The 15,201-nt window shown below is 31.7% G+C and overlaps 1 protein-coding gene across 1 annotated transcript; it reads left to right on the plus strand.

The window, feature by feature from the left end:
• Positions 1 to 429, plus strand: LOC102624834 (CLAVATA3/ESR (CLE)-related protein 5-like). The gene has a single exon (XM_006469018.3). It carries the CDS (start codon positions 56 to 58, stop codon positions 314 to 316), a length of 261 nt encoding a protein of 86 aa, XP_006469081.2. The 5' UTR covers positions 1 to 55; the 3' UTR covers positions 317 to 429.
• Positions 430 to 15,201: the final 14,772 nt, after the last annotated feature.

The following is a 15,201-nucleotide window of genomic DNA, read 5'->3' on the forward strand; positions in this document are numbered from 1 at the left end:
TAAGCCATCTTCCTCCTCAGTAGTACTGCATAAATAGCCTTATTTATTAGTTATCATGGGTAAATCATCAAATATTGCCCCAATGTTGATGCTTTTCTTTATCGTTTTTTCTTTGCTTTTCATGAGTTTTCAGGCACGTATTCTTCATGATGAACAGCAGGCCAATGCCATGCAAAGCAATATTGATAGCCAACTTCTGCTGCGTGAGCTAGGGTTTGATCTCACAAAACTTAAGCATTATCAGAGGCTTTCCAGTACGATTCATAGAGAGTCTGACAGAGTCTCACCGGGAGGACCAGATCCTCAGCATCATTAATGATTATTTATATATTTGAAGATCAGCTAATTCGTTATGCATGTTTGTTTACAGGCATGCATGGTAAAAGCTGAAATATTATCGCATTTTTATCGCAGGCAAATTTGCATGTATGAGAGAATTGAAGGACTTGTTTGCGTTTAGGAGAACGAACTTGTAATAGCTGGAGTTGCATGGCAATAAAATGAATACTCTCTCTCCTTTTTTTATCTTTTTATTTTTTCTTTTTAGTGATTACGGCTTTTCTTCAACGTCAGGATTTGTCCAACACTTCATGACTCAGCAGGGTAGCAAAAGCAGAACAACTATAAAATAAACTCACTCACTCCATATAAAAACGCGAATACACGAGTCTAAATTTCATGGGGTGGTCGTGAATCCTACATCTCTTCAACTGACGTTCAAAATTTTGTCATTAATTTGGAAGCTTTAGAAAGGGAGGATAACCCTTAGGCCCCTAATATTATTAATATCTAATTTTTGACACTAAGTGTTCTATTTTTTTTTTTTTAATAGCTCATCAATACTTAGCAAAGGATTTGCTGGAGAAGGTGCTCGAGGGAAAGACAAGGCGGTTTTGGCAAGAGGAAGGCATCCTCCTCACCAAGGGAGATCGGCTGTTCGTGCCAAGGTGGGGAAACTTGCGGAAGGAAGTAATCAAGGAGTGCCACGAGGGTGCATTAGTAAGGCCAAAAGGCATCACAAGGAATTCGAAAGACCCGTACCTTGTTGTGCACGCTGTCTTCGGTTCATCTCCCTTGGCGATGCGCACTTGATAATACCCGGAGCGCAAGTCAAGTTTGGTGAAGTACCGCGCTTTGCCAAGCTGGTCGAACAAGTCCGCTGTTATAACGTAATATTAGAATTTAACTAGGAAAGAATAAATGTGGGCTTTAATATTCAGTGTTACATCCTTAATCCAATGTTGTTTGATCATTAATTCAACGTTAGACTTATATGTGAATAATTGGGTGTTTCGAATCTATCTATCTATCTATATATATATATAAAGCTTGGACTTGAAGAGGTGATGTGGCATCATCATTTCTCATCTTTGTATATTCTCTATTATCTAATAAATAGAGAAATTTTCTTTTAAATTTGGCTTTTCATCTTCTCATAATTAATTTGATTGTTATTACACAATAACAATTATGTAAAGATTTTAATGAAGCATATTCTTTGTAATAAACATCCAAGGGGGAGTGTTATGAATTTATTAAAATAAATGTAGATGTTCATAACATATATCTCTTAATCTCTTCACTATCTCCCATTAGCAACCTTTACCTTCCCTATAACTCCCACTATCTCACAAGGAATTATGATTCATAATTTTTCATTAATTTCATGGAGTGATTATGTAACTATAAAAGGATAGCTCATCTTTTTGTTTTGTACACACACAATTGGAATGAATAAAATCACTCATATAATATATTCTCTCATTTTATTCTTTATCTTGCATTTCTTCTTTATTTGTATTGCTAGCTAATAGCTTTTATTTTTTATTTTTTATAAGGCTGCCTCATCTTAAAAAAAAATCAATTCATATTTTTTTATCAGTTTCATCAAGTGTAAAGTAAGAAAAAAAGATAATACTAAATTATTTTTTCAAAGCCGCGTGAAACGCGGTTCTATTTTCTAGTTGTCATTTAAGTTTAAGTCCAATTAAAAGTTATCTATTAAGTTTTCAGTAATTTGAGATTTAATATATCCGATACGGTGTGGGCCTTAATGTGTAGATACTTAAGGATAATTTATATAGGAAATTATCAGCCATATACCCTTAAATGACACCAGTATCAAATGTGTTACAACACTTTTCGCTTATATCACTCGTATACCCTAAGTTGACAAAAGAGTTCTGGCGTCCACCTTTTCGTTTACTACCGTTAAGAACTTAACAGAATTTGAGCAAAATGACTATTTTACCCTTTAAACTCAAAATGAGGTAAAAAGACAAATTTGCCTTGAAAATTAATGTAAGTTTTCAATATACAATTTTTTTTATTTTGTAATTAACAATACATTTTTTTTATTTAAAAATATGAATTATTAATGGTACATATTATTAACAATTATCCATAAAAAATATCCATCTTATATCATAAAAAATGATTAACAACATATTATTTACAATTATACATATTATACCATAAAAAATTCAAGTTGGAGGTTGGAGGAGTAGATCTTCAATAATTTAGGTTAAATTTTGGAGGAGTAGGTTCGGTTGTAAAGTAACTTCTTTTCTTTAGCAATTATTAACAATTATCCGATAAATGGGATGACATGTCATTTTTATCAAAATATATCATATGACATGTCTTTTGTACTAGGTAAATAGGATGACATGTCGTTTTGTACTAGGTAAATAGGATGACATGTCATTTTTTAAAAAAGACTAGATTACCCTTATGATGTCAGCGCTCGCAAACGGCAGTTAACAGATTGGTGGACGGCAGAAGTGTTTTGTCAACTTAGGGTATACGAGTGATACACTTGAAAAGTGTTGTAGCACGTTTAATACTGGTGTCATTTAAGGGTATATGACTGATAATTTCCCAATTTATATTCCTATGATAGGTTGCGATGGGAATACCTAAAGACAATATAAAAAGTTATTTATATAAGTGATTATAGTCCACGTGTCACATGTAACATTCGATTCTTTTCTGACATCCATTTTCAGAGAGAGTACATAGAGAAAGTTAAAGGATTCTCTAGGATAATATGTTTATCTAGAAGGCTAACCACACAATTTTAAAGAGTAATAAAACATGATAGATTCAAGTATGCTTCGACATATTTAATAATTAATTCTTAGTGATACCGCATCTATGTTCCTAGAATTTATGTGATGGTTTTCACTAAAAGTTTATTATTCTAGCAAGTGGTGTTAGAGCCTCTTTATGTTGAATAACTGAGAACAATTGGTGGTTGTTTTATGTTATTAAATAAAATATTTTTTGAAATTCAAATTTTTTTTTTATAAAAGGGGTTTATGCCATTGGCAGCCACTGCCACCACCAGCGACATTATCATTGGCCTAGGTTGCCCAACTCGTGACGAAAGAAAATAGCTACCGCTGCACGCGACGGTAGACAAAAACAACCAGCTGTGCCATATACCAAAAAAATGGTAGCTAGTGATTTTAGACTGGGACAAGGCAGCAAGCCACGGCAGATCAGCTAGAAGCGGCAGCCATCAAGTAAAGTCGCATGAAGATAAAACCCAAAAAAAAGTAGGATATAAAAAATAGTGGGGTTGCTGCTAGTTTAGGATCTAGGTCAGTTTGACAAGACTCGGTCCACTCCTAACCCCATCAATGGTTGATTGGTCAATAGTTGACCATCGGTACAAATTTAAATTCAAATATTGGTATGTTTATATATATATATATATATATATATATATATATATATATAACTTAATCGAAACAACATGTCGCTAAAGTGACATTTCTTGTGCAAATTAATTTGTTTAGAACATAAATGGTCGTGTGAATAAATTTCTGACAAAATTGTATGTGCACTTATTATAATAAACACGTGATAATTATTCTGTTTTATAAGACAATAATAAATCAACCCAAAGGTAGATTTATTATTTGACATATATTTATTATCATTGTTTGATTACTCCACCAAGATATCAATTACAAGTTAATATTTTATCCAAAGATGAAATGCTAATGGAGTGTCTAGTCTCTTGAAATGGGGTTAGGGTTGGCAAAAAAGCTTAGATTGGCCCAACTGAGGCCCGCGGGCCTAAAACCTGGCCCACATAGGATGGGCCTGGATATGGGTCAAGAAATTCAAAGTCTGACAGATTGGGCTTAGATAAGGGTCTAGGAAAAAAGAGCCTAAACTTTTTTATTTATAAATAAAAAAGAAAAAACTCAAATATTAAATTAATATGTTTTCTTATATTAGTATTTGTGATTTATTATGTTGTGTTACTAATATTTTGTGTATTAGGCTATTATTCTATTATGTATTGAAAAATTATCTTTAATTTAATTTTTTTTACTTTATTAAAAATGACTTAATATTTAATGGAAAAGCATAGGGCTATCCAAGCCTAGGCCCAAGCTCATATTTGCCAACCCTAGATGGGGTTTATCTTTATTTGAATTTATTTTTGTTTTGAGACTTATATATGCTTGTTTTATTTATTTGTTATTCTTTATTCAGTGATGACTCCTACTAATATTATCACCGACATTAATTCTATTCTTATGCTAAATGGCTCTAATTTCAAATCATGGTAAGAAAATCACTTAACAATTTTTGCAGTCATTGATCTTAACCTTATGTTAAAGGTTGATTGTCCCTCATCTCTTATAGATGAGATTACTTCTGATGACAAAATAAAATTTAGAAATGTGGGAGAAATCAAATCACATGTATATGATGATCATGAAAAAGGCCATTCCAAAAGCATTTACGAGCTCAATAACTGAAAAGATAATTACGGCTAAGAGGTTCCTTACGGACATTAAAAATGGATTTGTAAAAAACAAAAAGGCTGAAACATGTACGCTCTTGAAGAGTCTAATTTCAATGAGTTTAACGGGCAAAGGCAATATTAAAGAGTACATCATGGAGATGTCTTATCTTACTTCTAAGTTGAAAGCACTTAAGTTTGAACTTTCTGAGGACTTACTAGTGCATTTGTTTTTTATAACCTTACCAACATAGTTTAAGCAGCTTAAGGTGAGCTACAACTGTCAAAAAGAGACTTTGTCTTTGAATGAGCTCATATCACATTGTATTCAGGAAGAGAAAAGACTGAAGAAAGATAAAACAAAAAGTGCTCACCTAGCCTTTACCTCTAAAGGCAAGGGCAAAGGCATGAAAAGAAAGAAAGATAAAGAAGCTGTAAATACATCATTTCAAAAGAAGCAACAAAAGAAACATCCAAAAAGTACTATTTATTTCTTTTATGGAGCTGAAGGGCATAAGAGAAGCATTGCACCAACTATCATGTATGATATGCCAAAAGAGGGTTGCCTGAATAGATGGAAGCCTAGTGGTGGTGACAGATACATCTTTATGGGCAATGGCAAGAAGGTTGAGGCTGTACAATTGAAAATTTTAAATTATTATTATAAATTGAATTTTATTTGAATCTTGATGAAATATTTATTGTTTCGTCTTTTAGATGTAATTTGATTTCTATTTCTACTTTGGACAAATCAGGATTTTTTGTTCATTTTGGAATGGAAAATTCAGTTTATTTTATGATTCAGAATTAGTTAGTTCTAATTCTTTATCAGGTCATGATAATCTTTATTTGATTGATACAATTATTTCATTTAATGAATCATTGCAATTAAGTACATGAGGTATAAAGAGAAAGTTAATCGCTGAGAATTCGGCTGCATTATAGCTGACACAACTCAAAATTGTTATTACTCCTAAGTATAAGAGTATCTAGTTATAATATAACCCGGTGAGTCCGGGGTCGAACCACAAAGAATTTAAAATCTAATAGCCAATTTATTAAATAAAGAAAATTAATTGCAGGAAAAGAAATCACTAGGAATCAATTTAAAAATATGCTAAGGTTATGATATCCACTCTCAGTTTTCAAACTATAGTTTAAATACTTTCTCATTTTTATATTTTCCCTCACTTTTACTAGTTAATAATTATGTCATTTAATTTTTAATTAACTATGTGTGTAGATAAATATGAAATCAAGTACCTAATGTGTCACAACTATATTAATATGTCGACATTATGTCAAAATACTATACAAATCCAAGGAAATCTATAAATTAACATGACATAAAAATAACAAAAAAAGAATAGAATAAACTTAAAACTTACTTGAGAAAGTAATTAATTTTATAATTTGAAATCTTGAGCTTCACCCTTCACCTCAGTTTAGTAAAATTAGCCGCTTATATTGAAAGAAAACAAAACACTCTTTCTTATTTTACAAACTTTTGAAATATATTATAATGAAATTGATTACACTAGAAAACAAGAAAAGAAAAAAGATTTCCTCAGCTTCACTCTGTTCTCTCCCGGCTCCCCCTCCCGCTTGCATCCCTTTGCCTTTTATAGGCAAGAGATCCATCCTCTTTTTTATTTTTTAATATTTATTTTATTTTATTTTTATAATATATATATACATTGAGAGGTGTGATGGTCGGGTGGCAAGATGGCCACTTGACCATCACGAGCATGGTTGCTCACCATTTTTTTAATTATTATTTTATTTTATTAATTACATCTCCTCAATTGTGCTCTAACAGTTCTTTTTTGTTCCCGCTTTCAATTCCAATTCCATCTTTATTTCTAAAAAGATTTACAAGATAAAAATAACATGTTAATTAATTTAACATAAAAATATATTTGGGGAGTGTGAAGATAATTTAAGAATAATAAGCACATTAATTAATAGTTTAAGTGAAAAACTAATAATTTTATCCTTATTACATGTACACTTTTAAGTGTTAATCAATAGTACAAGAGATTGGATCATATCTCCAAACAGAGAATTAAGAGACTCATGTTAGATGAAATTCTCAACTCCTTAATCAATACTTTAAGTGAAAAACTAATAATTTTATCCTTATTACATGTACACTTTTAAGTGTTAATCAATAGTACAAGAGATTGGATCATATCTCCAGATAGAGAATTAAGAGACTCATGTCAGATGAAATTCTCAACTCCTTAAATTTTACAAATTTTGATATTTGTGTTAACTTTATAAAAGGAAAACAAACCAATAAAATGATATTTGAAGCCAACAGAACATCAGAGATCTTAAAGCTCATACATGAAGATATATATGAGCCATTTTTACAGTAGCTTAAAATGGTCAATAATATTTTATGACATTCATAGATGTTTGTCTCGATGTGGCTACATTTATCTCCTCTATAAAAAGTCACAGTCGTTGGATGTGTTAAAAAATTTAAAACTGGAGTTGATGACCAATTCAGCAAAAGAATCAAAAGCATCAACTATAATTGTGATGATGAGTACTATGGTAGATATGACGGTTCAGGTGACTAGCATCCCGAGCCATTTGCTAAGTTCCTAAAAGAATGTAGTATCGTCTCGCAGTACACTATGTTGCGTTCACTCACTATGAATGGTGTTGCAGAAAAACGAAACAACACGCTTAAAGACATAGTAAAGAGTATGATTTGTCATTCACTTTTACCATAATCACTGTGGGGAGAAGCACTTAAGATTACAGCATATATCCTTAATAGAGTTCCAATTAAAGCAACTGTCAAGACCTATTACATACTTTGGACATGCAAGAAATCTAGTCTAAAGCATATTCATGTTTTAGGATATCTAGCTAAAGCAATACCTTATAGGCCTAATTAAAAAAAAAATTGGACTAAAGGATGGTAAATTACTATTTTATTAGATACTCAGAAAGATATAAGGGGTACAAGTTTTATTACCCCACTATTAAGCCAATTTTTGAGTTGGGAAATGCTCGACTCTTTAAGGATGTTGAGTTTATTGAGGGAAATATAATTACAGACATTGTCTTTAAAGAAGAATATGCTGATATTCCCATGGGTGTTATTAGCATTGATCGAGATTTTATTATTGCGCTTGTTCAAGACACAACAGGTCAAGATGATCTTGGAGAACCCTCCATATAGAAAATTACTCGTGAAGAATAAATTGTAGCACCGAAAAACTTATGCTATTAAGGAGATCTATTAGAGAAAATGAGAATTTTAATACCAAATGACTACATTGTATTTTTCTAAGAAAATTTCTCCAAGAAAATGAGGTCGACATTAGAGTAATGGAAGATGATCTAATTAATTTCTGTCAAGCCACGTAAAGTTTTGACTCTCAGAAGTGGATTAATGCCATGAATGAGGAGATAAAATCTATAAAAGGACAATGACATATGTGATATTGTCCTATTACCAGAAAGTGTGAAACCTATCAATTGCAAATGGATATTTAAGACCAAGAAAGATTTTAAAGGTGATGTAAAGAGGTATAAGGCACATCTTATCGCAAAGGGCATTATACAAAAACGAGGCATCGATTATAAAAAAATATTTTCTCTGGTTTTTCTGAAAGACTTTTTCAGTATCATAATAACATTGGTGATGCGTTTCAATCTTAAGTTACATCAGATGGATGTGAAGACAATGTTTCTTAATAGTAACATTGATGGGACAATCTATATAGTGTTGCCAAAATATTGTGTCTGGAAATCTAAAAAGTATGGTTTGCAAAGTTAAGAAATCCATCTTGGGCTCAAGCAACCACCTCAGTAATGGTATTTCAAGTTTTATCAAGTGATCATCTCTTTTAGTTTTGAGATAAATAAAGTAGATGATTGCAAATACCACACGTTCGTTGGGAGTAATAATATTTTTCTAGTTTTACATGTCAATGACATTTTGCTTGCCAGCAATGATATAGGTAGGGCTAGGCAAAATCGGATTCGGATCAGTCCAATCGGGTTTTGGGATAATCAGATTAAGCAAAATTTCATCCGAACTCGAACTTATAACCTGATTCGATCTGATCCAAATATATTCGAATCGGGTTAAAAAATCAAGTTGAATTCGGTTCGGATCGGGTTTGGATTAGAACATAATACTTAATTTCAATTCATATATAACAAAAAATTTAACAATATAAGTGATTGAAAATATTCCTTGGATTAACATTTAAGTTGGATGTTACAAATTCAAAAAATATAGATCCGTTAATTAGTCGAAAGAAAAACATAATGTTAATTGTAAACCCACTGTCTTTTGAAAAAAAATTTAAAAAAACATATATAATAATATGAACAAATATTCCCCGAAGCTTAAACAACTGTTGAGCATAAATAAACTTTAGCAATTTACATTAAAGTTAGTATATACCATCAAAATTTCAAAGGAAAAAATTCATCTTGCGGGGTTGGACAATTCAAGTTGCTGGGATGGAGTGGATCTTGGACTTAAAGGGAATTAGTGATTGTGCAAGCACGGAGCATCAGATCTAGTGGCCGCTTTTGCAAATGATGATCGACGGTGGCTACATTGCATCTATGTGAGTGTGTGTGTTTTGCTCTTTTATTGAGACAGTTAAGTGTTAAGAGTTGACTTGAGGTTAAGGCTTGAGGGTGAGTCAGTGAAGGAGGCTGCAATTGCTCTTTGTATGTGGTAGGTGTGTCGTGTGGTGTGTATACATGTGTGGATATTGTAGTATTTGTTTGTGTGAATTGTGATTTGTGTGCATATAGTGTGGTGTGTGTTCGAGTGAATTGTAATTTTTGTGTGTGTGTGTGTGTGTGTTAAGTGTTTTCCTTTTTTTTTAAGCCAACCTGATCGATTTTTTAGATCGGATCGAGTTTGACCCGATCCGACCACGATCCGATCGGGTTGGTAATATTGCATTCGATCGAATATAGCCCTCAATCCGATCTGATCTAAACCCGATTTTTTTTTAATCGGATCAGATCGGATTAGGTTGGGTCTGATATTTTGCCCACCCTTAAATATAGGCTTATTGCACGACACCAGTGGTGCGTTTACTAAATAAGAATCAGAATGGATTGGAATTAAAATGGGTAGAAATGAGAATGGGCTGGAATTGGAATGTGAAATGAGAATCAGAATAAATTATTTATTTGAACTATAAGAATCAGAATCAAAATGAGTTAGATTGATTCAAATTACTAAAAGATCTTTAATTAACTATTGTCATAATTATTATTTAGTATTTTAATTATTGTGATTATTTATTCAAAATATTATTATTATTATTAACGTTAATATGCTAATTAATTATAATACATTTTTATCATTAATAACTATTATTATTATTATCATTAGTAGAATTATTATCTATTTTAATTAATAATAGTAGTAGTAGTAATATATTATTACTACTACTATTACTACTTTTATCATCATCATCATCATGACTTAAAGATTTAGCTTTTTTTTTGTTTTTATATTTTTCATTTAAAGGGGGCATTTGGGAATATTGAAATACTAATTAGGGTAGATGGGGACTGTAAGGAATGAGAGATTGATTCCCACCTCCTTCCTTAATCAATCTCATTTCTTATTCTTAAATTTGGGTGGGCCCACCGATTTTGATTATGATTCTTGACTCCAGTTTGCAAAGTAAATACTATCAATGATTCCGATTTTGGATTTTGATTCCCTAATTCATCAAGCAAACGCACCCTAAGATTATTAGAAATTAGATTCCTGACTCCAGTTTGCAAAGTAAACACTTGGTTGTGTACAATCGATAGCATTTGATTATAATAATCACCCTAAGTACTTACCTTATACACAACAAGTAATAAAGTGATGAATATTCAAGATCGTCTCCACATGGATTGATATTATTAGAAATGTTACAGCAATCACAATAGTGCAATCTACCTTAATCCCGAAATTAAGAAATGTAAAGTTGGTTCTATTGAAATTGAGAATTGTGATAGAATAAAATAAGACAATGCTGTAATGAAATAAAATGTGTCGAAGAATCAATTGAGAGTAAGGTAGTTGAATGATCAAACTCTCTTTATGGACTGACTGCTTTTCCTCAAGTTAACACCAGTTGTTACAGCAATTGCTACAATACTGGGCAGAATTATTTTGCATCCTCAGCTGTCACATGTTAAAATTCTCACACCCTTAAGTATATTAGCAATGACCAGTTGTTATTCTACCTACGGCATGACTTTATGAATCTCTATTCTCTTCACCCTACAAGATTAGTACTTATGTCTAGTTTGTCACAAATCTTACCTTCACGTATAGGCCTTATGGGATTCAAGATAAACTTAATTCAGAAAACTAAAATTAAGATAAAATATTACTCTAATAATATCCACTAAGACATGCTCTTTTGCGGCTCTATCTTAACTTGAACTATTAAATGGGTGGTTAACCAAAATAACAGTTATAATTATAGCTACTTAGAGTAAAATGCTACAGCAATGGCATAGCAACTCATAAGAACAGTCAATAACCCATTAGATTGTTTGTCACTCAAGTACAAGCAAATTTAGTTAATATTCTGAAAGAGAAAAACAAACATCAAAATATTGATCATGAAATACATCGGTTCAATCAAAGAGTAAGGAAAAGAACAAGTAGAGAACGATGAAGATTGAATCCAAATAACTCTGTTGGATTCTTCACTGATGCAGAATTGGTTCCCTTGAATTCGGATTGTTTTCTTCTCTTCCTCTCGATTTTTCCAATGTTCATTCATTTCTGCTGTTTTATGTGGTGCGCGCCTCTTTTTATAACTCAAAACTAGGGTAAACAAAAGCCTCGGGCGTGCATGAGCTAAATTAGAAAACTGCAGATTGTAATTTTCCAGCTGACCCGTGCTAAGTTTTCTTCCTTAGTGCTCCAGGATTGCTGCAGCAATGATTGCTCCAGCAAAAGCTATAACACTGCCCTGTTCCCGGTTGTGTTTCACTTCTTCTGTGACCATATTCTTTCTTCTTCTTGCTAGCATAATATCTTAGCATCCCTTCATGAATTCTGAACTTTTGAAAACCTACAATTATGCACATGTTTTGAGCACAAATTACTTTAAATCAAGCAAACTTATTAAGACTCAACTAAAATGGATGTTCATGCAAAATATAACCAAAATATAATAAAAACACATCATTTACTCTCTAAGTGGTATTAATTTAAATTAGAATTGCCGTAATAACTCTCATTTCATAGAGTTATCAGATATTAAGATGAAAGATCTTAATGATACTTATTTTGTATTAGGCATACATATACACTTGGATCGCTCTTGGGGTATTTTAGGATTATCATAAAAAAGTTATATCAAAAAGTTCTCAAGAAATGTGACATGTAAGATTGCAAACCAGATGATATTTTTGTGGCTAAGAGAGACAAGTTTAGTCTCAGTCAATACCCTAGGAATAATTCTAAGGAAAAGAAAATGTAGAAAATTCTTTATACATCAGCAATAAAAAGTATGGTGTATGCTCAGGTTTGTATGTAACTAAATATTGTATACGTTACTGGAAAGTTGGACAGATATTCAAGCAATCCTAGAGTAGATTATTAGAAAACAGCTAAATAGGTCTTACGATACTTATAGAGAACAAAAGACTATATGTTCACGTATCAGAGGTCAAATCAGTTTAAGATCGTTGGGTATATTACCTCTGATTTTGTTGGATGTCAAATAGTATGAAATCCACGTAGGATTACATTTATCTACTAACTGGGGCACTATCTTCTAGAAGAATGCTAAATAGTCTCTTGTAGCCTCTTTTATTATGGCAATAGAGTTCATAACATGATATGAGACATCCAATCAAAGAATATAACTGGGGAATTTTGTCACAGGGCTATGTATAATAAATGGTATTTATAAACCACTTAAGGTATTTGTAACAATAAATCAACAATGTTGTGTTCCAATAACAACAGGAGCTTGAAGCATATAGACATCAAGTTCCACTTATTAAGGGATTACCACCGAAAATGTTTCATGAGCACACTACTCGTATGAGTGTCGTATATTAAAAGATATTCAATTTTAGTGGGAGTTTGTATTTTAGGTACTTTTATGACATATATATTTTTCAATTGTTTCAGTTTATAGATATTTAAAATTATTTTTTGCAAAAATAAAGATTTAGTTTATTCATACTCTAATTTCAATATGGATTTATCTCAGTTGAAAATAAGAAAGTTAAGATCACATTGCATGAAATTTTCATGCTACATAACCAGATCATGATCCATGTCATTCAATCATATTAAAGTAGTGACCATTGCTAGGTTAAGTTACGATAGTTATAATAAAGGCTATTTTGATCCTATGTTGATATAATTGATGGAATGAATTGGTTATAAATGCATTTCAATAATGACAGCAAAGCCGAGCTTATACGATTAGTATTGGTGATAAAACGTACTGACATTCAAATAGAAGAATTTGACACATTGGTGATAAAAACAACATTACACCAGCCGGAATTATAGTATCAACTGAAAAATATTCAAAATTTTTCAATTAACACTATAATTCTCGCTTGGAAGTAAAGTTGTTTTTGGTTTTTATTTTTTTAGACTTTAATAGCTCTTTATCAAAAGAAAAATGTCCGGACCAAATAGCTAGTCTCCTTGAAAAGTTTGTGAAATCGTATTGATATGCAATTTTGTAAAGCTTTGTGCAAGTTTGGCATGCAACAACCAGGGAGAATTAAAGCAAAGAAAAAATCTTTGTTACAACAACATTGAATTTGGAAGGGTTTTGATTGGTTACATCTTATGTCCATTAACAAATAACAATATTTCTTACTAGATCTCTGTTCATTGATAAAAAAAAAAACAATATTTAGTTACTTGCTTCATTTTAGTTTTGTATTATATTTATAAATAGCAAAACTTGTCACTATATATGTGCAAGCAACTCGGATTGTAAAGCCATCTTTTCTTATTTTAATAATAACCATGGCAAAAAATTCATCAAATATTCTCCCAATATTGTCGATGATTTTCTTGAGTGCGTTTACCTTACTCCTAATAATCAGTACATGCCAGGCACGTATTCCTCTCAACCACCATGCTACCCAAAAAAATATTGACAATCATCGTCTCTTGCATGAGTTAGGGTTTTTTGATCCCTCAGCAGAACATTATAATAAGGATTATCATAAGCCGTCCACATTTGGTAAAGGGACTGATAGGCTCGTACCGAGTGGACCAAATGGCATGGAGTCACCCGATATACCAAATGCATTTGTTGTAGGAACTGATAGACTCGTACCCGGTGGACCAAATCATTTGGAGTCACCGGATATACCTAATGCATCTGCTGTAGGAACTGATAGACTCGTACCCAGTGGACCAGATCCTTTGGAGCCACCCGTTATGCCTAATGCATCTGCTGTAGGAACTGATAGACTCGTACCTAGTGGACCAAATCCTTTGGAGTCACCCGATATATCTTAGATGCTTTTCAAGCTAGCATCATATTGCTAATACTATTTAATAAAGATTTTATATATGTGAAGTAAATAATACATTTATTTTTAAAGATTAGCTAGTTGCTTATTTACATTATGCACGTATATAAAATAGACATGTAATAACTTAATAAAAGGTAACCAAGCCTTTTGACGAGATATGAGCAATCAACCTCAAATTTTAATATGATGTTCATTCATATGTGTAGTTAAAAAATGGAAAATATCATTCCAATGTATTAAGTATCTTAAATTTTATAAATATGTATTTAAGTACCAATTGCTACTATAGTCTTTCATAGACAATTTTGACTTAGACACAAATTTTAGATGTATGGTGCTCCCCTGGTTAAATAAATAAGTAGGCAGCAAGGTTATTGGATTTCTTTAATGGAAGGAATGAAGTCAGTCCCTACACTAACTACTTGGTTGATGCCTTAGCAATTAATTGCTCAACATTATGATGCAATTACTGGGAATCCAGTGACTAATTTTCAACAAGCAATTGTACGTTCATCTAGATGTCGTTCTTACTCTATGTAGAGTCATTAACTTATTATAAATAACCTTTACCAAAAGAGAATAATCATTAACTCCCTTTTTTTCTTATTTATATCTATAGTTGAATACACTGTATATCTTTGGCATTTTTAAAGAAATAAACTACAACTTTCTTGTTCACTAATTTTCCTCTGAAATAACTGAGTTTACTTATAAATAGCGTATGGATATTTTTTTCTTTGGAACAAAATAGATTTATTTCTATTAACCATTGTTTCTCTAATGGTTGGGAATTGGCAGCCAATTTTTTCCCCCTTTTCCATGTATTCATATGTAAATTTGATCAATGTGTTTGAAATGTTTCTTCCTCAACTTAACTTGTATCCTAACACATCTACTCTATT

Source organism: Citrus sinensis, chromosome 2 (genome assembly GCF_022201045.2).
Source record: "Citrus sinensis cultivar Valencia sweet orange chromosome 2, DVS_A1.0, whole genome shotgun sequence".
Lineage (NCBI taxonomy): Eukaryota > Viridiplantae > Streptophyta > Magnoliopsida > Sapindales > Rutaceae > Citrus > Citrus sinensis.